Here is a 27,318-nt window from a genome sequence, read left to right as displayed (position 1 = left end):
GTGACCTGCGGCGTCTCAGCCTTGGCGTGCCACCCTCCTGGGTCTGTGCTGTGTCACCAACAGGTTGCCGAACTCCCCACGGGGTCTCAACAGGCGGGGTGGGGTGGAAGAGCCCAGGACAGGTGTGTGAGTGGGTCAGCCCTTGGACAATTCTGGGCGCCTTGGGACCCCACGAGTACCCGTGTAGGGAAACATGACAAGGTGAGAGCCATCACACTTGGTAACCTGTTAAAAGCATCACAACGGATTTATTGATCTTTAAAAAGGAGAGTACGAAAGCGCCCCTCGGGTGTTAGGTGCCACGCTGGGTCTGCACGCAGCCCTGGTGCATCGTGTCTCTGCTGGGGTTGCATGAGGCTGTGCCCCCGCCCACACAGAAATGACATAAAACACCAGGAGCCAGAGAGCTACGGGAAGACCCCGCTGGCTGTGGACTTGCTGAGCCGAGATGGAGCCAGCCCATGTCCCCCTGTCCGTGGGCGGGGCGGGGGCCAGTAGGGGAGCAGTGGGAACACCCCCCTCCCAGGGGAAAGGCCTCCCTAGTCCCTGTGGTCTCAGCCCCCTGCTGGCGTGGGGGGCAGACCAGAGGCCACAGCACCCGGTCTGTTTGCCTTTTGCCTTCCTGGCACGGGATGGCCGCTCTGCGGGGCTAGGGGACTGCTGGCTGGGCCGCTCCTTCGCCCTGCTGGCTGCCTTCCCATGGGTACCTCCTAGAGGAGCCCACGTCCACCTGCTGCCAAGTGTCTGGAGCTGCAGGCAGGGGTGTACCCCAGGCTCTGCAGCCTGGCCAGTGTGTGCGGGGTCCAGGGGCAGTGTTCCGCGGGAGGCCCATGGCCTGGAAGATGAGTCTATCCCGGGGTGACGGCAGCCTTGTTGCAGGTCCCGCCGGCCGTCTCATAGGGGGGTTGGCTGGTGGCGGGGCTTGGAAGGCACCCTCAACTAACCAGGTAGCTGCGCCGCTCGTGGGGGTTGATGCTCAGGACCACCCCCGAGTGGTTGCCTAGGAAACAGAGACATGGCCTGAGCCCAGGCCCAGCCACTGGGGCCAGCAGAGTGGTGGGCTGTGCACTGTGCACGGGCATAGGTGGTGGGCTCAGGCGGTGGTGGGGGTGGGTAGAGGTGGTGCTGGGGGGCTCCAGGAGTCCCAGGTGGGTGCCACAGTGTGCGGAACAGAGCAGCCAACCGAGGTGAGGCTGCACCCACTGACCTGCATGGGGGCTGCCCCCTGGCAGTGGCAGCAGGGGGGTGCGCGAGGGACTGAGGCCAGGCCCCCTTCTGGCGCTGGGCACTGCAGGGCATGACATGGATGGGGGAGCAGGAGAGAGGAAGTGTGGGGCTGGTTACATAACAGGGAAATGGGCCGAGGGACCCGCGCCCTGCTGCTCTGTCTTGGGTGCAAAAAGCAGGACCCCGATGGCCTGGGAGGCCTGGCCGAGGGTCCTGTGGTGGCACCCTGGAGGCCAGCCTGAGAGCACCCCTGGGGTCTGGGCCAACAGCATTGCCTCTCCCCCAGTCTAGGGGCCTCTGGTGGGCCTGGTGGGTCAGGTGGAGGCTGAGCTGACCGTCTTAACGTGGTGGGGGGTGCTCTAGCTCTCAGCTTGCTCATCTGTGAAATGGACACAAGTGGGTATGGCCTGCCTTGCCCCAGCTTCCCTGTGAGGCACCCGCAGCCTGGGCACAGAGGGCCTCGGGACAGGGCTGGGGGACCTTCTGAAGCCACTAACACCTGCGACAGGTAGGAGCCATAAGGAGCACCCAGGACATGGTGCCATCTCCATGCTTAGACCAACTCTTCATGGCCAGTGGGCAACAGAGAACCTGTGTGAGGGCCCCAGTGGAGGCCTGCCTGCCTGGGAGGTGCTTGGTCTCCAGCTGCCCAGGCCAGGAGGCTTTCTCCCTGGCTGGGCCTTCCTGTGGCGCCGACAGTCGGGGTAGGTAGCTCTGAGGCTGGGTTAGAAGCCAGCACGGCTTTCGTCTCACTGGCTGTGTCTCCATCCACCTGTGCCTCGGGCCGAGGTGTCTGGCAGCGAGCACTGCCTGGGGCAGGGTGCGGGCAGCCAGCACTCACCCTGGCCAGCGCCGTGGGCGTCCTCGCCGTGGCTTACGGGGCTCGTCATCTCCTGCTCCTTCTCGTTGTGCATCTGGGCGTACACGGTCCGGCCCGGCCGTTTCCTAGGGGCAGGTGGGGACTGCTGGGCTGGGGGGCGCTGGGCCTGGGGAGGACCCTGCCCCGTGTAGGCTCGGCACAGCCTCTCCCTACCTCCTCCTCCCTGAGCCCTCTTCACCTGTCCCGGGAGTGTGTACCCTCCAGCCCCAGCCAGCCGTCATTCCAATCCAAGGCATAGAAGGGGCTGCAGCCGGGGGCCCAGCTGTGCACACCCACTGTACAGGCAGGAGGCAGGGGCTCTACACAGTGCCCCCTGCTAGCTAAGGGTATGCTAGAGTTCTCCATGGGTTTGGGGGAAATGCAAGGTGGAGGGACCCCCCACGTGTCACACAGTGTGAGGGTGTGGGGATTTGATTAGACATGGTGTGCCCTGGGAGGCCCGCTCACCCCCTAGGTTCCCAGGGCAGCCTTGCCTTTTGAACTTGTAGAGGACGAAGGCAGCTGTTGCAAAGAGCCCGGCCACGAACAGAACCACGGCGGCCCAGTAGCCCCCGCCACCACCCAGCCTCTGTGCACCTGCAAGTGAGCAGCCGTGAGGGGGCCAGGACAGGCAGAACCGCGTGGCCCGGCTCGGCCAGTGGTGTCTCCGGAGGAGAGCAAGGGAGGCCTGTGCTAGTGGCCTGTGCGCACCAGGATGGGGTAAGAGGGTACCACGCTGATGCGCCAGACCTTGGAGGCACGCCGCCGCCCCCTCACCTGCGTCCGTGTCCCTCAGGGCCACGAGGATGCGCAGCCCCGCGCGCAGCAGGAAGCTGATCTTCTGAGCCGCCACCACCTGCTGCAGGGCAGCCAGGCGCTGAAAGCAAAGGGGGAGCTGAGGGCTGTGGGCGGGGCTGAGGGCTGGTCCGCAGGACTAGGGGTCGTGGGTGGGGTTAGGTGACTGGGGGTGTCCTGGGTGGACAGGCTAGTTTCCCTGTGCGATGTGGGGTGAGCCCAGCCCTGGCAGGCACCATGGACACTACTGGGATGCAGGGGGTCATGGAGGGTTCCTTGGAGGTGGGAGCCATGGGCACCCGTGTGCCCCTTCATTCCCTGGTCAGCAGGCGACCCCAGCCTCCCCCACAGGTTACAGCTGCATGTGGGGCCCACGTGGAAGAACACAGCCATTTCTCAAGTACACCCCTGACCACACAACTGCTGGCTCCTGTGGTCACTGCAAGGCTCTGCCCCAGGGGTGCCAGGACACCTGGCCGTTGTGTGGCTAGCCCCCTCCTGGGGCTGTCCCCAGCAGATGTCCTACTGGTCCTCTGCCATCCAGCAGGCCAGTGCTGGCTGGCTCCCCTGTCCCAGGAGCCCTTGTAGTCATGCTGGGCCATGTGACCAGCTCCAGCCCAGGTCCTGGGGGGAGTGCTCTCTGCTCTCCTCCCGCTCCCCGCCCCCAGAGCCCGCAGCTGGGCCAGGCCGCACCTTGTCCCCAGTAAGGCTTCTCTTCCTCGTGGGCCGGGCCGGGGGCAGAAGTACATAGAGGTCGGCCAGGGTGGGCAGCCCCGGCTTCACCACTGCCACCAGCAGCTCCTGCGGGATGCCCGTCTCCTGGGCAGGGGACACGCGAGCCCCTTCAGGATGCAGCCTCACCCCTTGACCCTACAGGCATGGGGCAGCAGCAGACCCAGGGCCGCCCGCACCCTCCCTCCTGGAAGTGCTCCATGTCCGCCTCATCCCTGTCTCCCACTCCTGGCTGGAGGAGAAACCCAGGGACAAAGCTGAGATGGAAGCTGGGTCCTGGAGGAGGCGTGCAGGGAGAGGGTAGCTCAGCCTGGTGACACCTCGCCCACCCCCACTGGTCTGGGCACAGTGCCAGTGGCCTAGACAGGCACCTTAGCCAGCAGCCGGGCGACCACCAGGCCAACGTCCTCCCTCCACTCAGGTGTGTTGGGGTTGTAGGCATCCAGGTCCTTGGAAAACTGCAGGGGCACACGCTGGAACTGATCTGAGACAGGGCAGAGGCAGGGGTAAGGGGTGCTCAGGGGTGCCTCGGGCTGTGCTGGCCTGGCCTCCAGCAGGGGGTAGCCCTGGGCCCTACACTGAAACCACCTGGTGGAGCTGGCCAAGATGCTGAGGGAGGGGAGGGGGAGAGGGCTGCCTGCTCCTAGGTACCCTTCCTGCAGTGGGCCTCCTGTGACAGCTCCCCATCCCAGGGGAGCCGAGGTATCCACTCTGCCCCCTGGGGTGCCCTAGCAGGGAAGGCAGCCACCCAAGCGGGCCAGGTGGCCGTTCTGGTTGGGAAAGGATCTCCTTAACGGTTCCACTACCAATGGCTGGGATCCCTAGGGAGTGATGGGGGCAGGCGGTGTGGCCGGCTAAGCTTTGCATCCCAAGGGGGTACTGGGAGGCAGGTGGGCACTGACAGTGAGGGCTCACCCAGCAGTGGCCTTGTCCCTTGGGTGCTGGTGCCCCTGCCCCCAAGTGACTGGCCCTGGGTTGGGGGGCTCACCCAGCACACGGATGACCCTGGAGGCCTGTAGCACAGAGCCCCCGCAGGCAGCTTGCACTGTCACACGCACGTCCCCGGGGGTTGCGAACTGGGTCGTCACCGAGTTGTCCAGGGAGAGGAGGGGCTGCGGGGGCACGAGCGGAGTCAGGGTCTGCTCTGTGGCACCCTCAGGAGGCCAGGGCCCCAAGCTGGCACCAAATCAGCCGCTGGCCCGCCTGGGCAGGCAGGGCGAGAGTGCGGGACAAGAACGGCCTCCAGTGCCTGTCGCCGGCCCATCTCTTGCCTCCCGACTCCCCATAGCCCTCATTCCTAACTCTGCCAACATGTGCTTGTCTTGTGGGGGACACAGGCAGGGTTGCCAAGGGCTGCACCTGCAGGCTGTGGCCAATCCACCAGTAGAAGACGGTGAGGTTGGGGTTCAGGGGCAGCAGCAAGGCCGTCAGGGTCACCTCCTCATGGACGCCGACCACAGGGACCACCTCGAGGGAGAGGGCCTGCAGGGGGGCTGAGGTGCGACCAAGGTCAGGCAGTGGGACTTGGCGGCTCAGGGCTGCCCGGTGCCTGCCGTGGCCGCTGCTCCGTCCTCTGTGGCCCCGTCCCCTCCCTCACCGCCATGCCCCGCGGTGACTCACAGGTGACCTGCACAAACAGCACGGCCTCGTCCTGCCCAGCTGAGTTCTCGGCCCTGACGGACACGCGGTAGACCCCCGGACTCTCGTAGCGGTGCCGGATGGGCTCCCCAGTCAGCGTCAGATTCACGTACATGGCCTTGAAGCCGTCGCCCAGATCTACCTGGTACTTGGTGGTGAGGGCGTCCCCCTGAGGGATACCAGGGGGACAGTAAGGAGCAGCCCTCCTGGTGTCCCATTCGGGTGTGGGGACATTAGGGGTGAGAGCAGGCAGCCAGGGAGGGAATGGCAGGGCCAAGGCTGGGGTCCCCCCAACCCTTACAGGGATCCATGGTGTGCGGCCTGAGCCAGGCAGGGGGCATCGGGCTCTTCGGCAGCTCACTACACTTCTGGGAGCCCCAAACCTCTGTGCTTCACCCCACTTGCCATGTGGCCATGGACCTGGCTGGATGCCCCCGCACCAGGCCCTGCCCCTGGCCAGGAATCATACTTCCCTCACATTCCCCATTGTAGCTTCTGCCCCGCCCTAGCCCCAACCTCAGGAAACTGCCCCTAGGGACAAGGTGGGCAGCCACTGGCTGCCTACTTCCTTCTGGCAACTCCACACAGAAGGGCCCACCTTCCCCCTTGAGGGAATGCTCCCCTAAGGTGCAGGCAGCTTCCCACACCCACACTGCCTTCTTCCAGGAGGCCCTACCCCCGCCCTCGCAGGCTGTCAGGGTGCAGAGGAGCCCCTCCTCCAGCCACAGCCAGGGCAGCCCCCTAGACCCCGGGTCCTGGGTGGCCAGGACTTGAGCCGGTTCCCACAGATTCCAGCTGCCGGGGGCAGTAACGGCCACGCTTCCCAGAAACCCAGCTGGACTGGGACCAGGTGGTGCTAGACAGGTTGGGAATCTCCCCTGTACATCCAGAAACATTGCTGCGGGCAGAAGTGCCCCACCAAACCAGGGAACTGACCAGCCTGGGCCCAAGTGGCAAAGGGGGCCGGAACTCACACCAGGAAACCGCTCAGGACAGAGGGCCACAGGCAGCTGCCGGGCCCTGCCGCTGGCTGCTGGAGGCCTTGCAAGCCTGCCCCTGTCATCTGGGCCAGGTCTCCCAGCTCTGAGCGGGTGAGCGGGTGGTGCAGATGACTGCGGGGGTCAGGTCACTTCTTCCAGGCCTCCCTTCTGAGCACCCCGTCCCCTGAGATGCCCTGGGACTTCAGTGGCCCCGGGATCTGGGGCATAAACCATGCAGGGACCCAGCAGTCAGGGCCATGATGTCACAGCAGCAGGACACTGAGTGCCTGCCCTGGCTGGGGGTGCTGAGGTCCCTGGGCACCCCATGTTTGCTCCCCACACAGCAATAGTGACCTCCAGACCCGGAACATGTGCGCCTCGCCTGGCCAGAGCACAGAGGTGGAAGAACCCCACACCCGCCTCAGACCACATGTTTTTATGTGATTTCCTAGAGTCATTTCTGAACTCTCAAGGAAACAATCTGTTTTAAAAGAAAAAACCAACGGGCATAGACGGTGAAGCTGCCACCTGTGGCACCAGCTCATGCCCAGGCTGCCCCACTTTCCACCCAGCTCCCTGCCTGTGGCCTGGCCCAGCCCCGGCTGCTGCCGCCATCTGGGGAGTGAACCTGCAGGTGGAGGATCTGTCACTCTCCATCTTTCAAATCCGTTGTTAAAAAGAATTGAAACGGGGAAGTGCATACATGTGTGGGTGGGTGGGTGTACCTGTTACAATTCATATTCCCTCCACTCACCTGCTCCTGCTGAACCACGAAGAACACATCCACCCCCGGCCGCACGGCCACGGCCTCGCCACGCAGGCTCACCTGCAGGCCCCGGGGTGGCGTAAGCGGGCACTGCAGCTGTACAGGGCTCTGCTGCAGGTCCACGCCACCCTCGCACATGTTGGACACCACCTTCCGGTACCTAGGGCGGTGGGGGGCAGGGCCTGTCACTTGGGTCTGGGTGGGCAGGGACCCCCGTGGCCTGCCGGGGTACAGGCGCAGCACTGCCTCCCTGCCTCCGTGCCAAGCTCTCCCTCCATGGCTCCACCCCGAGTGCACCCCAGGGCACTCACAGAGGCCCTCCTGAACCCAGTGCTTAGCAGAGAGCACCCTTCTCGGTGAGCGACGCCCACAGTGCCCAGCACTCACAGTACGGAATCAAGCCCTGTGTCCTGGCACAGGCCCTGTCTGTGACGCTGAGAGGGGCCCCTACTGGGCAGGCTGCCACAGCTGCTGGAGGCCAGGACAGGTGATGGACGGGCGGAAGGGATGAAGGGCACACCCGGGATGGTGGTGCAGAGACAGGCAAGTGAGAAGGTGAGCGGCCAGCCGCCTAGAAACCAGCAAGTGGGGAGAAAGCCCCCGGACGGCAGGGACAGCAGGCGGCACGCGGGCCTAACTGCAGCTACAGGGTGAAGTGGACAGGTGGCAGGTGCAGCTGTGAGGCCACAGCCAGCAGCACCCACTCCTGTCCCTGTTCGCTCGGCACTTCCTCCTGCCCCATGTCCCTCCTGGAGGTGGGGTAGGAGGCCTGGTATGTTGCTGGATGCCAGCCCTGCAGCAATGGGGAATGTACCCGGGCTCACCTAGAGGCTGGTGAGGTCCCAGGGCGAGCAGTGCTCCTGCTCACACACCAAACACCCCAGGTGACCCCTAGGCTTCTTAACAAGGTGCCAGCACCCAAGGGAGGGCCTGGCCTAGGAGACCAGCAGTACGAGGCTGGGCAGTTCCCTGGGGGATCCTTGCTGCTTCTGTCCAGAGCCAGCCTGATGGCAGCCTCTGGGGTTCAGATGGAGAAGGCTATGGGCACCATGAACCAGGGCACCAAGCTCACTCCTAAGTGCCCTGCCACATGCCCCCGGCCCTCTGTTGGCCAGGCCCTGCCCAGGCCCATACTCACCCCAGGCTGCTAGTGTAGGTCTGGCCCAGGGCACAGTCCTCGGGTGGGGACAAGGGGTTGAACCAGAAGTTGGCAGAGCACCTGCTGGCATTGGGCTGTGTGGAGGGCACGCGGGAGAACCCGTAATCACTGTGGGGGGACATGAACAAACAGGTGGGCTGGGAGGAAGCTCCCCGAAGTGGGGGGCGGCTAGGGACAGGGCCCACTGGCGGAGGTGAGGCTACGAGAGCCACACTGGGCAGCGAGCAGCCATGAGTGGCTACTGAGCAGAGCGAGGTGGCCAGGTGCATTGCTGCTGGAGGATGGACCTGGGGGACGCAGGAACCCCCAAAGCCTACCCCTGATACCCTGCCCAAGGTGAAGCAGGAGTCACCCCCTTGGGCAGTGGCTGGGTTGAGGCGCCGGCTCCCAGCCGGAGCAGACACAGAAGACCGGGGGCCCGCGAGGGACAGGGCTCACCACAGGAAGTCTGAGGCGCGACAGGTGCACACACGTGACGTCAGTGCCGATGTGTAGCTCTGGCCCTGCATGCACCAGGCCCCGGACTTCCGCTTCCGGAAACTCCGCTGCTGGCCCAGGATGCAGCGGTCACCCTGGGGTGGACATGGCACTTGGACGTTGAGTTCCTGCTGTGTACCAGCCCGAGGCTGCAGGGCCCATGCAGGAGCTGGGGTTGCACCACAGCGTCTCAAGCAGCCATGCCACAACCCTGCTCCCCGCAGCAGGTTCTGGGAGGACTCCTGCAGGATGGATCCCCACAGCCTCCCAGGGGGTCAGCAGGCAGGCAGAGGTGGCCCCCCCGGTGCCAGCCGTGCCCGGGCTCACCTGGAGGTTGGTGAGGTCCCAGGCACTGTAGTCGTCCCGGCCACATGGCCTGGGGAAGGACGGCCGGAAGTCCACCTTGACCAGCTCCCAATCAGAGCGGAAGCTGATGTGGCCAAAGACCCTGGGCAGGGAGCCAGGACAGAAACCCACCATCACCACTGTGCAGCCACTCCCCTTTCCGGGAGTCAGTGGGCACAGCGTCCCTCCACGGCGGCTGGAGTGAGGCAGCCTCTGGTAGGAGTGACCCCACCACGCTGCCACTGACAGGGTCACTCAGCTGACCCCCCATACCCTAGAAGGCGGTAGGGAGGGGAGCTGGGGTCCACATGTGGGTCCCCACAGCTGTGTGCACTGTTGCTGCCTGCCCCAGCCTCCAGCAGCCTCATCTGGAAGGGCCCAACCCCCACAGCTGAGCCACGGGCCACGCAGTCCCATCAGCCAGTTAGGGCCTTGAGGGTGATGGGGTCCTCCCTCAGATTGGCAGAACACCCCAAGAATGTCCTGGGCCTGAGCCAGCGCCCGAGGCGGACCTCCGCTCCATGAGGACTGCTCCACAGGGCAGGGCCGGAGTTAGTTTAGGGCTAGAATCTAGGGTTAGGGTTAGAAGTTCGGGTTTGGGTTTCGGGTAGGGCTAGCGTTGAAGGCTTAGGTTTGGGATTAGGATTAGGGTTAGGGTTAAGGCTTGGTTAGATAGAGTTATGGTTACTTTATGGTTTGAAGTTCATGGAATGAAGAATTCATGGTATGAAATATGGCTTAGTGTTAGGGCTAAGGTAGGACCCTGGGTTTGGTGTGGCTATCCTGTACCACATCTATCTGTCACCAAGCCCAGGGAACCTCACGGGACACTGGACAGAGGGACCCTGCCACCACGCCCATGAACCCCTCTGGAGGGACTCCAGTCCCTCAGGCCCTCATTGAGACCCTGAGGGGCTGAGGGTGGGGCCCAGGGCTGGCTCCAAGATGGCTTCTCATTGAGGTGCTGGTTTAGTCCTGCACAGGGGGCCTGGGTAGGGAGCAAGCAGGGGCAGGGGCCAGGTCCCTGCCAGCAGCCCAGGGTCGTGGCCCCTGGTGCTCACGTCATCACCAGCGTCTCATCGCCTGGCTCGCTCAGCAGCCCGTCCACGAACACGGAGGTGCTAGTGAAGTTGTGTGTGTTCCAGGTGAGGCCCTCGTCCACGCTGAACCTGGGGAGGTGCGGGGGCACCCGTGACCCTAGGGCCGGGCCTCTGTCCCCCAGGAGCCATGGCCAGCTTCCCAGCAGTGGGCTCCCCACAGGCCCTGGCAGGTGTCTGAGCCGCTGCCTGGGTCCTGCTGCCCCACAGCTCCAGTTATACCATCAGGAAGGCTTAATGCACCTTCCCGGCTCTTCCATCCCTGACCCCAGGGACGCATGCCAGGTTGCTCTGCTGTGCCCCACACGGAGACCCTATTCAGGGAATCCCCCAGAAAGGGATCCGCCCACACCACCCACGCAGCCCACATGGCTCAGCAGGGTGTACTTGAGGATCTTCAGGGGGATGGAGGTGTCCTTGACCGCCACGATCACGCCGCCATGGTCCAGGTACAGGATGTGGTGCTCCTCCTCGAACACCTGGGGGAGGGCAGGGCCGCTGGGGGCACTCGGGGCAAGGGACCCAGGGCGGGGCCGCTGGGGGCACTCGGGGCAAGGGACCCGGGGCGGGGCCGCTGGGGGCACTCGGGGCAAGGGACCCGGGACGGGGCCGCTGGGGGCACTCGGGGCAAGGGACCCGGGACGGGGCCGCTGGGCGCAACTGGGACAGGGCACTGGGAACAGGTCACCAGGAGCAAGGGCCTTAGGAGGTAGGGTTGTAGGGGGGCGGATCACGAGGCGGGAAGCAGAGGGCTGCCAGGCCCCTGGCTGTGGATGTGGGCAGCGCAGGGCTGGCCCAAGGGGTCCCTGTGGCCCCAGGCCCTAGTGGTCTTTCCCACCCCACAGGGTCTCCAAGGAGAAAGCACGGACTGCCTGACCACGCAGAGGAGCCCATGGAGCCCTGGGATTTGGGACTGACGTCCCCGGGGAAGGCAAGGGCCACTCGGGTGCGTCTCGTCCACCAGCTCCTCCCGAGGCTCGGCATGCTAGGGCCCCCCCTGGGCCCCCAAGCCCTGGCCAGCACCCCATCCAGGAGTTCTTGGAGGCGAGCCAGTGGACCAAGCAGCCAAGGACTGATCTCTGGGTCCTTGGGGGTTGGGTGGGGAGGCACACACACAGGCAGCCAGCATGCATCTCAGACACTAGTGGTGGCCGGCACTGCCCTTCCCTGCCCATCTGTCCCCCAGACCTGCGCTCAGGGACTGCCTAGCCACCTACACCCCTCCCACCAGCCCCTCACACAGATCAGCTCAGCAGGACCCCAGCCGCAAAAGGCTGGCCATGCCTTCCAGTGGGTGGAGAGGGGTGGGGTGGGGCTGGGCAGAGGAAGTGTGCACACAGCTCTCGCTGGCTCCGTCCACACCAGCGGGATTAAAACTCCCGTTATCACTTGATGGAAAGCGAGAGAGGGAGGAGTTCCAGCCACTGACCCGCTCCCCAGGTGGTCACAGGAGCTCCAGCCTCATCTCTCTCACTTGGGCCGCCAGGACACAGCAGTGGGGAGCCAAGTGGGGAGCACAAACGGAACACAAGACCCACATGGCATGAGGCTCTACTGGCCTCTCAGCCCTGGTGCCCAAGGCCTACCCAACCCAGGGCGATGCCCAGGGCGCCAGGGTCCAGGTGGCCTTGGAACGCTGCTCGCTGCTCTCAGAACCTGTCTCTGGGCCTTTGCACATGCTGCCCCATGTGCAAACTTCCTTGGGCACTCCTTGCTGGTGATTGGTCTTGCTGGCAACCCCTCTGCCCACAGGAGAGCTCCAGAACGCCTGCCTGAGGTGTTCAGCTGATGTGAGCAGCTGCACGGCTGGGGCCCTGGCTGGCCTGCTCATCACCCACTTCCTGTGGGTGGCCTTGACTGTGTCCAACCACGTGGGCCATGGATGCTGCTGTGGTCTGGGTATTGGTGTGGGATCTCCTGAGATGTCCCCAGAGCAAGCAGATTCAGGGTCAAGGGAGGAGATGTGACCCCGTCATGGCCTCTGGGAAAGGTGTGCCCAGAAGGGAGGGGTCTTACAGGCTGGCCCAGCCTTGGACTGTGACTCCCAAACTCTGCTCCATCCTTGGGCAGCTTCCCTCAGGGACCCCAAGAAAAGTGGCTGGCCCTGAAGCTGGGAACCTGGCAGGGCTGGGCATGGGTAGAGTGGGTGGCTGCTGGCACTGGTCCCTGGGATTGACCCTGAAGGCTTCTTGCTGGTGTGAAGCCAGCCGAAGGACGTGTGTGAGGCTGCCAATGCACATGGCAGAACAGGTTCTACTCTGATGCTGCTCGCCTCCACGCAGACCAGGGAAGCTGGGGTCACTGCCCCCATCACAGCCTGGCCCCAGCTCCTGCCCCCACCCCCAGACTCAGCCCTGGACACCTCAGAGGGAGACCAGTGCACCAAGGCAGTGCCTGTGATCAGCATGTTAAGGGGCTCCCATCTGTAAGCTGGGCAGATGGCCTGGCAGCCATGATGGTTGTGGGCGCTGGGGGGTGGGCTTGTCTGGTTAGGAGTCCCTTCTAGGTCCTGATGGGGCGGGCGCCGGATGCAGGAGGGCAGGGGTGACCTTCCAGAGGCCCCAGCCATCATGCAGTGAACCGACATGACATTACAATGCAGCAAATATCCTTTAACCTTTTCAGAAATTCCTGCCTCCTGCACAGGACTGAAACACGCCGGGGCTGGGTGCTGCGCAGCACGCGTGCTCGCAGGGTGGGGTCAGCATGCTTGGATGGGAAGGCGCCCCGTGACGGGGTGGACCAGTGACCAGCAGGGGCCTCTCACACCCAGGGCCAGAGCAGAGTCAGGTCCTGTCGGGGTGCGAGCCAGGCAGGGGGAGCCTGGAGCTGCCACAGCAGAGCAGTCCACCCTCCACTGCCCAAGGCCCAGCGCCTGAGGTGAGCTGAGCTCAGCTGCATGTGGCGGGCTAACGTCACCTCACCACCCAGCATGTCCCTTAGGCACCCGCTGGCTCCCCATGGACCCCATAACCTGTCCTGGCCTCAGGTTTTCATTTTCTTCCCAGGACTCTGTGGCCACCAATGCCCGGCCCTGGGAGTCAGCAGCGGCCCTGCACCTGGCTGCAGGGGGCCTTGCGGGGCCGCCTGGCCGAGACCCCTCTGCCACCCACTTCCTTTTGTGTACACCCTTTTCCTGGGTGTTTGGGGTGACATGTCTGCTTGGGCAGTTTCTCAAGCCGGGTGCCAGCTGGGCCAGCCAGGCCAGCCAGCTTCCCACAGTTGTACCTGCTGCCAGAGAGTGGCCTGCAGACCCCATGCAGCCACTGGACAGGGAGGGCTGGCAGCCGGGCCCATCCCCAGCACCGCCTTACCTGGCGCCAGGAGTGCCCGCAGTCTGCAGTGATGTACATCTCCTCCTTGTACTCCACCAGCTGGGAGCCCAGGTTCCCTGGCCCAAACGGAAGGAGTTGCACGGCGCTGAGGATCCCCACGCCCTGCCGGTGCCCGGCCCAGGAGGGCCTGATGAGGGGCGAGGGCCCCTGTGCTGCAACGGCTCAGGCTGAGGCCCAGGGGGCTGAGCGTGGAGTGCGCACAGGGCCAGGAGCCAGGGGACCGGGAGGAGGGGGCTGACGCCATTCTAGACCCTAGTGGGACCCCAGGGGCCCGCCCCAAGGGCCCTGTCAATCATGTGCTTCTGGGAGCCTTATTTTTGTGTCATTGGCAAAAGCACTTCCTCTGGAGTCGAGCTCAAGATCGCTAGTAAATCCCCATGGAGAGGGACTGCCCACAGACACGCGAGTTAAAGTGACCCCAACACAGACGGCAGCGTGAGAGAGCCCGGGTTCCACTTCTAAGTCCATCCTCCATCACCATCTACACACACCCCATCTGTCCACCTGTCCACCCACCCTCCACCTGTCCACCCACCCTCCACCTGCCCGTGTGTCCACCTGTCCACCCACCCTCCACCTGCCCGTGTGTCCACCTGTCCACCCACCCACCCTCCACCTGCCCGTGTGTCCACCTGTCCACCCACCCTCCACCTGCCCGTGTGTCCACCTGTCCACCCACCCACACTCCACCTGCCCGTGTGTCCACCTGCCTGTCCACCCACCCTCCACCTGCCCGTGTGTCCACCTGTCCACCCACCCACACTCCACCTGCCCGTGTGTCCACCTGCCTGTCCACCCACCCTCCACCTGCCTGACCCCACAGAGGCACTCTCCATGTTGACCGAGGTGGCAGTCACCTACCTGCGCCCATGATGAGGCCAGGGGCGGTGTCCTTGGTGTGCACAGTGCCGGACACATAGGGGTTGTCTGCCCAGCGCAGGTGCAGGTGCAAGTGGCAGTCGGGCTGTGAGGAGGGGAGGAGGAAGCCGTGTCAGTCCTTGGGTGAGGGGCCACCTGCACCCACAACTCCAACCAGGTGCCTGGCAAGGAGGAAGCGGATGGCCCACGTGGGAGCCTGGGAGGGAGTCCTGGCTCCCACTTGGCCCGGCTCTGGCCAGGAATGAACCAGCAGATGGAAGAGCTCTCCATCACTCTGCCTTATGAATGAATGAACAAAGAAATCTTGACTAACTTCCCCCTCCACCCAGGCCTAGCACAAACCCACCTTGTGGCTTTGTTGGTAAGGAGGCAGGGCCGGGGTGGTGGATACAGGTAGGAAACAGGGCAAGTGTGTGGGGGAGGAGAGGCAGGGTGAGGGGAGCTAGGCCTTGAGGGAGCAGCTGCCGCCTCTACGAGGCCAAGTCGTGGCAGGGTGGGGACATCCTGAGCTGGTCCCTGCACACAGAGCCTTGAGGAGTGGCTGGCTGGACCCAGGTCACAGGGTCCATGGAAGGGGCTGCCCTAAGAAGCCCAGCACTGGGAAAAGAGCCAGGGATGCTGGGTGCTGAGTGGTCAGCCCATCACCTCCCTTGCAGTGGCTGCCTGCTGAACACCCTGTAGCCAGGTCCCCTGGTGCAGGAATGGGAACCACACAGAAGCTCTGGGCAACACCTGGCTCCTCCAGGGACGATCCCCTTTGCTTGCTCGGGCAGCCACGGACATGGGCAGCCAAGGGCACAGGCAGCCATGGGTATGGGCAGCCATGGGCACAGGCAACCACAGGACATGGGCAGCCATGGGCACAGGCAACCACAGGACATGGGCAGCCATGGGCACAGGCCGCCACAGACATGGGCAGCCACGGGACACAGGCTGCGCACCCTTGTGCCATGGGTGAGGTTCCTTGGGCAGCAGGACCAACCAACCTTGACCTCAGGAAGCTGGGTCTCAGGCCCTGCACGTTCCCTGCTTTTGGCAACAGATGCAAAGTTGAGACCTCCGCCCTGCACCCCGGCCACAGGGATCCGCTGGTGTGTCACCTGTCCCAGCCGCCTTCCTGAGCCTCTGCTGTCCCCTGGCACTTGGCTGCATCAGGGCTGCCCAACCTGAGAAGCTGGCTGTAGCCTTGGGGGCCGGGGCACCCTGGCTGAGCCCACACCACTGGGAGCGAGGTGGTAGTGGGGGACCCACTGTCCCCTACACGCACAAGGCAGCCCCTCCCCATCACGCCCAGCCTGGGCAGCGGCTCAGGCAGCTAGGACAGTGAAAACTGGGCCTTGGACACATGGGGTGTCTCTGACAGGAGTGGGGTGGGCACTCACGGGCTCGCAGTGTGTGGGCCGCCCATTCAGGTCGGTGCTGGGTGGCGGCAGGAGGTGCCAGTCGCGGCCCTTGTTGTATGTGATGAGTGTCCTCACCTTTCCACCGATGTTCTGGTTTGCCAGGAAGACCCCCTTCACCCCCCTGACCTGTGGAGACATGGGGTGGTCAGGATCCTACGCGGGGACAGAGCTGGACTGCCTGGGAGAGGGTGGACAGCCCCACTGGGGTGGGTGGGGAGGGACAGCCCACCTCCAGGATGTCCACCAGCACACTGTCCTCGGCCTGCCGCGAGCTGCGCACGTCCTCCAGCACCAGCACGTAGTGCACGCCACGGGGGTCTGACTGGTACAGGTTGTAGGTGTCTGTCTGGTACCACTCCTGCACCGCCACGAACACCTGGCTCTCGTCTGTGCTGATGATCTGCAGGTCCTGGGCAGGGGCACAGGGGAGGAGAGACGTGGGGGTCAGGAGGGACGTGGGGGTTAGGATTAGGAGGGATGTGGGGATTAGGGTTAGGAGGGACATGGGGATTAGGAGAGACGTGGGGGGTCAGGAGAGACGTGGGGGGCTAGGAGAGATGTGGGGGCTAGGAGGGATGTGGGGATTAGGGTCAGGAGGGTCATGGGGGGTTAGGGTTAGGAGGGCCATGGGGGGTTAGGAGGGATGTGGGGGTCAGGAGGGCCATGGGGGGGTTAGGAGGGACGTGGGGGTCAGGAGGGCCATGGGGGGTTAGGGTTAGGAGGGCCATGGGGGGTTAGGAGGGATGTGGGGGTCAGGAGGGCCATGGGGGGTTAGGGTTAGAAGAGCCGTGGGGAGTTAGGAGAGACGTGGGTTTAGGAGGGGCCTGGGGGCGGGGTGTGTGACTAATCAGACTACATCCGGTGTGCCAGAGAGGCAGACAAGCCAGGACAGAAGCCCTGTACGTCACGGGGTCAGAGCATCTTCGGGGTCGCTCACTGCTCCCCCACAGTGGCCCAGGAGGAGCGCTGGAGCTCTGACCACTGTGTCATCATGGGAGGTGGTGGGGAAGAGGCAGGGAAGGGGGCAGGGGGCAGGAACAGTGCCCCCTGCCTGCCCTTGCCGGGCCCTGGGCATGGGGCTCCAGGTGCCACAGCGAAGGATGCCACTGACGCCACGCCCCACCCATCCTGCCATCCAACTCCTTTAGTGAGAACCTCAGGATCCGTGAACCCCAAGGAAAGGACGCTGCTGGCCGGTGCCGGGCAACATGCGTTCCTTCCGGTCTCACGATGACTGAGGGACGTGGTGCTCACACCTCGGCGGACAGGACACAGGATGGGAGGACATGTGGACATGCAAATACACACATGTACACACAGACTTGCACACATGCACTGGACCTGGCCACGGAGCAGCCCCCAGGACCCCCTCACCTTGGGCAGAGCATACTTGGGCAGCTTCATGAGGACAAACTCATTGCGGCGGTAGGAGACGTAGTACTTGGTCCGGTTCATGGAGGTTGCCTGAGGGGAGGGGAGACCTTTGTGAGGAGCTTGGTCCCCAGTGAGAGAGTGCTTGCTGCAGGCTGGGGCTCTCCCTGCACAGCCCCACGCCCGCACATTCCCGCTCCCCGGGGCCCACAGCTTGTCCTGAGCCATGGACAAGATGGGCCACAGGGCATTCAAGTCGCACAGGCAAGCACTGGGCTCCTGGGCTCACGTCCTGGCCCTGTCACCAGGACCGGAAACTGTCCTGCTTGCTTGACCCAGGGCAGTGCCTCTGAGCCCTCTGCCCAACCCCAACACCCATCGCAGGGGGTCAGGCGGGCGGCTCCCTGGGGACCATGTCCCATGCCTTCCAAATCCACTGGGGCAGAAAGGACAAACGTGTGTGCAGGTGACCTGCTACAAGTGAGCACCTGGGCCTGGGTTCTCACCCGTGTGCACCCTGTGCGTGGTGGGGACACGTGAGTGTGCTTCCTAGGGAGGTGCAAGTGCGCTCCACACATGTGAGCACAAGTCCATGCGTGTCTGTGCGTGCTCATGTCTGCAGGTGTGCCCATGTGTGCCCATGTGTGCCTGTGTCATCCACCTGTCCACATCTGCGCGTGTCACAGTGAGAAACAGACACCACAGGCCTTCCAGTCCCGGCCCAGTGGCCCTCCTGAGCGCAGCGGTCCTGGCGGACAGGACAGCGGGCAGGCATGCCGGGTGGGAAGCTGTGGGGACTGTGGTTGGCAAAGCCACAAGAGGAATCCAGACGGTGCCAACGGTTTTGTTGCCAATCAACAAATGCACAGCAACTGACGACAGGGCACGGAGATGGTGCCAAGAGTGAGGCCTCCAGACAACGCACCCACAACGTGCCCTGGTCCTCACGCCCCCTGGACAGGCTGCACAGGGCTCCTAGGAGCCCCTGGTGCTGGGCGAGGCTCACGGGCTTCCTGGAGGAGGTGCCTCAGGCAGGACAGGGCCTGAGCAGGCTTGATGCTCCTGGGGAAGCTTATCCCTAGCCAGGACCCTGGGGAGCCACGGAGGGTGTCCAGGCAATGAGGGTGTGCCCGGTCAGCCCGCCAGGACCTGCCAGTGAGGGTGCTAGGTCCTCCTGGGGCATGCTGGGAAGGCCCGGGACCCCGAGGGCCACAGTGGGTGCCCGGAAGCTGTCACCTTGAAGAAGACGTAGTCGTCCTGCACGGTCAGAGAGCCTGGAGCCAGGGGGCCGGCAGCCGGCGGCATCTGCTCCGAGCAGTTGTGGATGTGGCAGGTGACATACCAGACATCTGCAGGGACGAGAGCCAGCCCCCGGCATGCACGCAGCCCCACCCAGGGTGCACCTGTGCCAGCCCACGACAGTCCTTGTATGTGGTCCCCCCTCACAGGACCAGGTGGCAACCACGTCTCCCAGTGGAACCTGAGGTTGGGGTCTAGGGTAGAGGGGCAGTGGTTTTTGGGGGCTCTGGAAGGCAAGGCCCCTCGCTGGGGTGGGCAATCTCGGGTGCACCCGCAGCAGCTGAGCATGGTACACTCGGCTGCCCCTCCCCGTGCCGTGAGCACCATCTGTGCCGCTCCGCCTGGCCCTGCTGGGTTCGGATCCTGTGCTGCCTGCTGGCAGCCCGGGACCATTCCGGATTTGGACTCAGTGGTGGCCTCCGCGAGCCTGGTCCCTCCGTGAGCCCCATTCTGCTGGCCGCTGGGCAGCCACCTGCTGACCCCTGGCCCCATGCCCACGGCGTGGCACACAGGGCAGCACTGGGAGAACATTGCCCTGCCCCCATGCCTGCGTACCTCCACTCAGGTCCTGGGCTTCCATGTGTACCAGGTCCGGGTCAGCATCCACTCCAGACACAGCCCTGGGAGAGAACAGGCTGGCATTAGGGACAGAGCCCCCAGCCCTGCCCACCCCCCACCGGCCCCTGACCTCACCCTGCCATTGCCCAAGGCCCCGAGCACCTAACCCGGCCAGGACCAGGGCGGAGCCTGCACCCCGATGGGGAGTGCTGACTCTGATTACGGGTCACCAACCCCTGCCCCAGAAATGACCTGATCCGTGTTGGGGGGCAGGCTCAGCTGAGCTCTGGGCACTTCTTGCCTCTGCCCTGGGCACTGCCCATGTACTCTTCCAGCTGGGCCCGAGCACATGGGAGCTGCCCCTGAAGCCAGGCACCGGCCAGGCAGGGCCAGGCTCCTGCACACTGGGCCTGGATCCCACTTGCTATCCCAGTGACACAGCAGCCCCACCCCTGAACTCTGCACAGCCTCTGGCTGGCCTGGCATGGGGTCCACAGCCACTTGGCTCCCATGTCCCCCCAGTGTCCCTCCCACAGGGCATTGCAGCACCTCAATCACCCCCCAGAACTCCTCCAGGGATCTCCACATGGGGGACATGGAGGAGGGCCTGGGGGCAGAGCTGGGCCTGATTGTGGTCACAGGAGCTGGAACAAGCCACCCTCCAGCAGGGCGTGGCTCCCCACTCAAGCTGGGACACAGGGCAGCCCTCTGACCCCCAGACCCGTGCTGTGGGCACCTCCCTGCCCATCCTCAGGACAGGCTCCACTGCTCCTGGGGGTGTAGTCAGAGAAGGCCTCCCGGGCCTCAGTGTCCCCTCAGTGACACTTGGGGACAACACGTGGGGCAGCTGCTGGGGGGCTCTGAGAGACCGTAGGGAGGACCAGGACCCCCGAAAGGCACTTCGGCCGGGCAGCCTGGCTCTGCCGCCCCAGGACTAGGCTCCTGGCAATGCGGTTGGCTCGGCCTCTCCCCAGCTGCTGGTGGCCATGGCCGTGGCTGACCCACGCTTCTCACAGCAGCTGGGTCAGCTATGGCTCCTCCCAGCCCTGCCAAGCCAGGGGCTCTGGGCCACCTGGGGGAGAAACTGGTGACGTGCCAAGTCATCCCAGAGCCCCCCTGGCTGCTCTCTGGGGAGGTTTCTGGACCTGGCTGACAGGGAACCCCTGGCAGGCCCAGGACCCCAAGTCCTGCAGAGCTGGCTAGCACCCCAAGTCCCTAGAAAGACACTGGAGTGCCCCTCCTGCCTGCTGCTCTCTCCCAATCACCCTCCTCTGTTCCCGCACCTGCTCCCACGCCTGTTGTCATGAGCCCTTGGCACCCAGGCATCCCCAGGCTCAGGTCCTGACAGGGGACTTCAGTGACACAGTGGGTGGGCTGAGGACCGCAAAAACAGAATGCTTTCCCACTGAGAGTGCGTGGACGGTCCACCATGGCCTCTGCCCCAAAGGGCATGGACCAGGGGCCAGTGTCCCTCAGGAGGGATGAGGAGCTCCTGCACTCTGGTGCCGCAGGCCTGGAGGTGAGACCCTGCCTGTTCACGCAGGAGCCCCAAGGGCATGGGGGGAGGGGCGAGGGACAGTACAGACAGGGTTGAGGTCAGTGAGGAAGCCTGGGCAGTCATGGCTACACACATGAGGGAACATGAACAAGAAGAGAAGGGCAGGCGAGAGGTGCTGGCACACACCCATGCCATGGATGTGCCCTGTGTCCATATCCACACGCGCACTGAGTGCAGGAGGCACGCGCAGTGCCCAGGCTGCATGCATGCACAGGTGTTCTGCTGCACATGTGTAACATACATGCATCTATAGAGGAGCACCAGGTGCTGGACTTGTGTGCACAGGCCGTGTGGCTGCAGAGGGTACAGGGCTGTGTGCACAGGCCGTGTGGCTGCAGAGGGTACAGGGCTGTGTGCACAGGCCGTGTGGCTGCAGAGCGTACAGGGCTGTGTGCACAGGCCGTGTGGCTGCAGAGGGTACAGGGCTGTGTGCACAGGCCGTGTGGCTGCAGAGCGTACAGGGCTGTTGCTGACATGGGTTGAACCAAAGTACCTATCCTGCCCACGGCAGGGGGAGGCACATGTTTGCTGAGATCACTGATCTTGACTTCTGCCCTGCCACCAGGGATTTAGGCAAGGCCCACGCCTGCCCCGACCCAACTGCTGCACCCTAGAAGCACTGGGATTCCCTAGCTGGTGTGCCAAGGCCACAGCCCTGTGTGAGGTGGTCAGAGGCCCCACAGGGCCACCAAGGCAAGGGGCTGGTGTCCTCAGTGGGCATGCACACGCTGAGCTTGCCTTACCCGCAGTGTGCCACAACCCTCGTCCTGCTGGCTCGTCGGCAGGTCTGGGACATGCCCTGTACCATGGCAGGGTGACATGCTGGGCCCATGGGGGCAAGTGGGCAGGGCTAAGGCGGCCACGCCACGGGGCAGCACGAAGTGGGCAGCTTGTGCCTGGGCCTTCCACGTGCTGGCTGCTGGCCATGTCCATGTCAACCCTTCTGTCCACTGTATCACGTGCCACAGCGCCCACCTGGTTCCCAGCGCAAACGTGGGATGAGAGGCCCAGATCTTAACCATCCTGATGCCCCCACCCCAGCAGGTGGCAGGGTGCCTGGGAGAGCAGGCTTTGCAGGGCCCAGGCCCAGGGCTCTCACCAGAACACATGGTCCTTCGTCACTCGCTCCCGCAGAGGTGTCCACTTCTTCCCCAGGTCCCATGACACTAGAAGCTTCAGGAAGAAAAGAGGAAGACGTGGGCTTGGTCGCAGGGTCAAGACCGTCTATGGGCAGCAGCAGCAGCAAAGCAGCCAGTTGCAAAGTGCCCCCAAGAGTGTGGCTGGCAGGGGTGAAATCCAGGGAGACCTCCTAGAGGAAGTGTGCTGAGCGTGTGGCATGTGAAAGGAATTTCCTACCCTCCAGGCACACTCAAGTGCTCACTACACACATGCACACATACGCTCACATGCAAGCACCCCTCACTCACACACACACTTCCACACTCCCCACAACCTCATGTTCACTTGCACACTTACACGTGTAAGTGCCCATGCTGGGCCGTTCCCCTTTGACAGAGCTTCAGCTAAGAGAGGTGAGTCAGTAGCCTGAGGCCAGCCAGCGCCTGCTCACAGTGCCAATCCCGATCCACCGTCCTGGGCCCAGGACCCCGCAGTAGCAAGGAGCCCCCTTCACTAGCCCCAGCCCAGTCCCCAACATGAGCTGGGCCAGGGCCCCACTGCCCTATGCCTCAGTTTCCCCACCTGTACACGACAAAGGCATGGCTCACAATTACATGGGGAGACAGTGAGTGGCACCCTGGGCTGGGGGCCAGGCAGGAGGCCTCCGGGCTGCCGCCTGCACTGAGCTGGCACCATCCTTGCCACCACACCTGGCGCATGTGCCTGGGACGTCACACACTCCGCCCACTCTCCATGATGGTGGGGAGGGAGGAAAGGAGCCTCAGGGAGCCCCAAGGTTTAGCTGCAGCATGGAGGGGCTGATGGAGGGCCGCCCGGGCTAGGAGCGGCGGGCAGGGGTACATAGAAGCAGGCACGGGGACCAGGTGCCCAGGCAGATCATGCAAGCCAGCTTCATGCTCACCCTGCTCCCTCCAGGCTTGGCCAGCACCTGGGGGCTGGCAGGGGCAGTGGGGGAGGCAGGTCATCCAAGCCAGAGTGCCCTCCAGATATGCCCTGCCCCTGTGCCTGCCGTGGGCATGGCAGGCAGGACCTCAGCTGCCTCACACACCTGCTGCTGAATGCCAGTATTCGCTGCCCTCAGAGCCTGGCGAGGATGCCTCTGGGCATGGCCACAGTCACAGCCACCTGACAGAGGCCCCAGACCCGCTGAAGCCAAGAGCTGGCACCACCCCGGCCCAATGCCCTGCCTGTGAGGCTCCTGCTGTCACCATCGCTAATTCCCTCGGGGCCCTCACCCCCTAACGACAGAACTAAGCTTCTGTTCTCCTGGGCCTCTCCTCAGTCATAGGGGAGAACCCAGAACACAACCTCAATTTCAGCTTCATGAATTTCCCAGGGCACCTCCAATTAAAGAGCAATCGCAAGGCAGTTGATGTCTTTGGGAAGGCTCAGTAACTGTGTGGGTGGGACTGCCGGAAGGCCAGGCAGCGCTGTCAGTACTCGGGACCATGGTGACACAGAGGCAGCCTGGGAGCAAGGCCACCCTGGGCAGGGAAGGGCAGCCTGGGCACGGAGGGACAGCCTGGGCAGGGAGGGGCAGCCCAGCAGTGGGGTCAACCTTGGCAGGAAGGCTCAGCCCAAGCTGGGCAGGAAGGAGCATCCTGGGCAGGGAAAGGCAGCCTGGGCAGGAAAGGGCAGCCAGGGAACAAGGGCAGCCTGGGCATGGAGGGGCAGCCCAGGAGCGAGGGGCAAGAGTCTCCATTTGGAGGTCTTCGGCATGGTTGACCCATGCTGGTAGCAATCACTCCTTCACATGTCTAAACAGCCACCATCAATTCACCCAGCTGCCACTCACGTAGGGCCCCACCCATTCATCCACCCACCTACCCATCCACCCATCTACCCACCCATCCACTTATCCACCCACCTGCCCACCCAACCATGCATAAGGGAGCCACCCACACATCTACTCAACAAGCATTTCCCTCCTAGTACTTCGGGTAAAAATGGGGAAAAGAAACCAGGCTATTCCTGCCTCCAAGGGGCTTCACTCACCAGGCAGCACCTCTAGTGCACATGGTCCTGTCCTTTGTAATCAACCCTTCAAGTCTACACACTGCTTTCCACCCTCTGAAATCCACACACTGCCTTCCAGCCTCTGAAGTCCACACACTGAAATCTACAGGTTGCCTTCTCCAAGCACCTCAGGGGGAGGCCGAGCTGCAGCACAGGTACCTTGCCGTCCCTGGTGTAGGCCAGGACCTTGTCCTCCTCCTTGGGGTGGAAGATGAGCGTCTCCACAGAGAAGGGAACCTGCTGCTGCTGGAAGCTGGCACCCTCGTCCGTGCTCACAAACAGGCTCTGCTCCCGGTCACTGAGCGAGGAACTTGCCAGGATGATCTGGAAGAGGGGTAGGAACATGAGGCCATGGCCGGGCTTGCTGCAGGGCTCCCTCTCATGCACGAGAGAGCCCAGGGCCAGCCGGGATGGTGGATGATGTCCCAGGTCCCTGCCACACACAAGAACCTGTTCTACACATGGGTGAGTCAGCTGTCACATCTGCAAACCTGTTGAGCCAGGGGCTGGCTGGGGTTCTTGGGGAGCAGCCATGTAGGGGAGCTGGGGGTGCCCCAGGATCTCAGAGCAGGCACAAGGGCCTGGTGGGGAAGAACACCAGTCTGGCTCTGTGGGGCTGAGCAGCATCCCTGAGTGCCACTATCCTGGCCCCAGGACCTGTGGTGTGCCTGGTGAGAGCACCCACTGGAGGGCAGGCCGGAAGTCAGGGACTGTGGCCCTGGAGTGGACAGGACAGGCAGTGTGGACAGCCAAGGGGCTGGTGGAGAGCAGTTTGTCCCTCTGGGCGACAGCAAGAGCCAGCTCAGTCCACTGGAACCAGGCCTCCTGGCTGCAGAGAGGGGCCGCTCCTGTTCCCCTAGTCCACTGGCCCCATCACACACACCTCACCCCAAAGGCTAGATGAGGCTCCTGGTGTGAGCAGAAAGGGTGGTGGGGCCAGTGAGCCCTGGGCCCCCTGTCCATGCTGGGTGGTCCGGGCGGGGGGCAGTTAGAAAGTTGAACTAAGGCCCAGCACCCAGCTCATCTGTGTCCCCCGCCCACTCTCCCATGCCCCCTCCCCTTCCGCCACCGTCATGGACTGCAGACCCAGCAGCCTGAGGGGCCTCCCGGCTGGATGCCCCCCAGGCAGCACAGCAGCCTAGCTGCCCCTCTTTGTGCCATAATGGTCTTGGGGCTGCGGGGCCTGCGTGAGCTATGGCAGCAGCCTCTGCTGGATTCTGCCCTCAGTCCCTCCCCCCGCGGTGTCCCCATGGGAGGGGGACAGCCCCCTGAGCCACTCGGGTCCCCTACCCTGCAGCTCTGCCCCTCCCACCTCACCCTCCTTCTGCAGCCTGTGAGCCGCCAACCTCCGGCTCTCGCTGACTCCAGAATCGGCCTCAAGAGGTGTACCGCTGGGGTCCCAACTCACGGCACCTCCCATCATGCACTCCTCAGGATGCCACTGTGAGGCGAGACCTCCGTGTCCGCCTCCCCCATCAGACTGCATGCACACACGCATACACACATGCACACACATGCACACACCCATTTACATACATGTACACACAGTGCACACACCCATTTACATACATGTACACACAGTGCACACACCCATTTATATACATACATGCACACAGTGCACACACCCATTTACATACACACATGCACACACATGCCCACACAGTGCACACACCCATTTACATACATGTACACACGCACACACAGTGCACACACCCATTTATATACATACATGTACACACATGCACACACCCATTTATATACATGTACACAGTGCACACAACCATTTATATACATACATGCACACACATGTACACATGCACACACCCATTTATATACATACATGTACACACATACCCACACAGTGCACACACCCATTTACATACACACATGCACACACAGTGCATACACCCATTTACATACATACATGCACACACAGTGCACACACATGCACACACAGTGCACACACCCATTTACATACATGTACACATATGCACACATGCACACACCCATCTACATACATGTACACACGCGCACACAGTGCACACACCCATTTATATACATGCATGCACACACAGTGCACACACCCATTTATATACACGCATGCACACACACGCACACACAGTGCACACACCCATTTATATACACACATGTACACACACGCACACAGTGCACACACCCATTTATATACACACATGCACACACACGCACACACAGTGCACACACCCATTTATATACACACATGTACACACATGCACACACAGTGCACACACCCATTTATATACACACATGTACACACATGCCCACACAGTGCACACACCCATTTATATACACACATGTACACACAGTGCAAACACCCATTTACATACATGCATGTACACACCTACAGACGTGTATTCATACTCACACGTGCATGTGCACATATGTACATGTACACGTACTCATGTGCACACGCCTACACACATGGCCCAGGCTGGCCACGAGCCACACCTGCAACACACAGGGATGTGTGTGGGGACAGAGGGTGGGACCTGTCACCGACAGTGACCCACGGGCGGGGGCCTTTCCCTCCGGGAAGGAGCTCTTGCTCAGGGGTCTTCCAGGAGTGTGAGAGGGGAAGCCCCAAACAATCTCATTCCTCTTGCCCCCCAGAGCTCCACGCCTGGGAAACAATGCCTGCTCGCTCACTCACCCCCATGTGCCACCCTGGCCCGAGTTTCAGAAGAGAAAGCCCTTCCTTCACCAACCTGCCCACCCAGGCTCGTCCCAGAGGCCCCTCCTCCACGAAGCCCTCAGAGATGTGGAGGCCTGCCATTCCTCCCACCTGCTGGGGTCTGCCTGCCCAGCCCCCAAGGCAGCGGTTACTCTGGCCAGGGGCCCAGCACCCCACATTGGTGGCTATTTTTGGGCTTGGGAAGGCAGGAGACAAAAGCGCTGATGTGGGGAGGCTCGCAGGCAGGCAGACAACAGATCAATTAGCAGCACCCCAGCCGGGCTGGCAGACTGCACTCCAGCCGGGGAGCAGCCGCTATTTTAAGCAGTGTATTTTTTCCCCAGCTATTCCTGGGGAAGCATATGGCACCCGCACTGGGTTCCGGGGCCCAGGAGGTGGGCTGGCTCCTGGAAATTGGGGAGTGACATACCAAGACGTGATGGGGACAAAGTTTGAAGACAGACTCCCAGTCCAGGCCAGGCCAGAGGTGGGGCCCACTGGGGCGAGTGGCTTCCTTGGCGAGATGCTCACAGCCACAAGGCCACGGTCAGGCTGCTGGGGACCACTCTCCCCATCGCTCCTTAGGAGCCAGCAGGGCTGTGCCACATTCACCCCCTCCTCCCCCCATCACCCCCCAGGACCCCGGGGGCAGGGAGAGACAGCCTGAGGATACACACACAGTGGCTTCTGCCCCAGAACCCAGATTAGATCTGTAGGGACCACAGCCACTGTCACCCCGGCATGTGCCACGGGGGCTGCAGGAGCCAGGCAGCCCCAGAAAAGTCCAGGCAGGGGTGGGGTCCATGGGGTCAGGCACACAGTGGGACCCCTGCATAGCCAGGAGGCGGCAGTCTGACCAGGACCACCGGGGGCAGGTGCCACAGCACCGGGGCAGGGTCTGGTCCTGCCTGGGGCTCAGCCTCAGTGCACCTGACTTTCGCTGCTTGGCACAGTGGCTCCAGGAGTATATCAGG

The 27,318-nt window shown here is 63.3% G+C and overlaps 1 protein-coding gene across 3 annotated transcripts in view; it reads right to left on the bottom strand.

The window, feature by feature from the left end:
- Positions 1 to 619: 619 nt before the first annotated feature.
- The window catches only part of SORCS2 (sortilin related VPS10 domain containing receptor 2), a 136,990-nt gene continuing 110,291 nt past the window's right edge, over positions 620 to 27,318 (bottom strand). Inside the window, exons 4-28 of one of the 3 annotated variants that reach the window (XM_058670309.1) lie at positions 23,794 to 23,958; positions 21,578 to 21,651; positions 18,918 to 18,982; positions 18,300 to 18,412; positions 17,067 to 17,156; positions 15,922 to 16,101; positions 15,672 to 15,818; positions 14,272 to 14,374; positions 13,390 to 13,466; positions 10,463 to 10,554; positions 10,040 to 10,147; positions 8,961 to 9,081; positions 8,595 to 8,701; positions 8,136 to 8,264; positions 6,986 to 7,157; positions 5,234 to 5,420; positions 4,973 to 5,106; positions 4,602 to 4,725; positions 3,985 to 4,097; positions 3,575 to 3,700; positions 2,864 to 2,963; positions 2,581 to 2,683; positions 2,069 to 2,172; positions 1,208 to 1,288; positions 620 to 1,000 (exon numbers count right to left, since the gene is read on the bottom strand). In XM_058670309.1, the coding sequence (XP_058526292.1) occupies positions 936 to 1,000; positions 1,208 to 1,288; positions 2,069 to 2,172; positions 2,581 to 2,683; positions 2,864 to 2,963; positions 3,575 to 3,700; positions 3,985 to 4,097; positions 4,602 to 4,725; positions 4,973 to 5,106; positions 5,234 to 5,420; positions 6,986 to 7,157; positions 8,136 to 8,264; positions 8,595 to 8,701; positions 8,961 to 9,081; positions 10,040 to 10,147; positions 10,463 to 10,554; positions 13,390 to 13,466; positions 14,272 to 14,374; positions 15,672 to 15,818; positions 15,922 to 16,101; positions 17,067 to 17,156; positions 18,300 to 18,412; positions 18,918 to 18,982; positions 21,578 to 21,651; positions 23,794 to 23,958 (2,880 nt within the window). In that variant the 3' untranslated portion in view covers positions 620 to 935. Of the gene's footprint in view, positions 1,001 to 1,207; positions 1,289 to 2,068; positions 2,173 to 2,580; positions 2,684 to 2,863; positions 2,964 to 3,574; positions 3,701 to 3,984; positions 4,098 to 4,601; positions 4,726 to 4,972; positions 5,107 to 5,233; positions 5,421 to 6,985; positions 7,158 to 8,135; positions 8,265 to 8,594; positions 8,729 to 8,960; positions 9,082 to 10,039; positions 10,148 to 10,462; positions 10,555 to 13,389; positions 13,467 to 14,271; positions 14,375 to 15,671; positions 15,819 to 15,921; positions 16,102 to 17,066; positions 17,157 to 18,299; positions 18,413 to 18,917; positions 18,983 to 21,577; positions 21,652 to 23,793; positions 23,959 to 27,318 lie in introns of all 3 variants that reach the window. The other 2 variants (XM_058670308.1, XM_058670310.1) reach the window with 2 other exon arrangements.

This window comes from Ochotona princeps, chromosome 11 (assembly GCF_030435755.1).
Source record: "Ochotona princeps isolate mOchPri1 chromosome 11, mOchPri1.hap1, whole genome shotgun sequence".
NCBI lineage: Eukaryota > Metazoa > Chordata > Mammalia > Lagomorpha > Ochotonidae > Ochotona > Ochotona princeps.
This window is presented reverse-complemented; position numbering and strand designations above follow the sequence as displayed.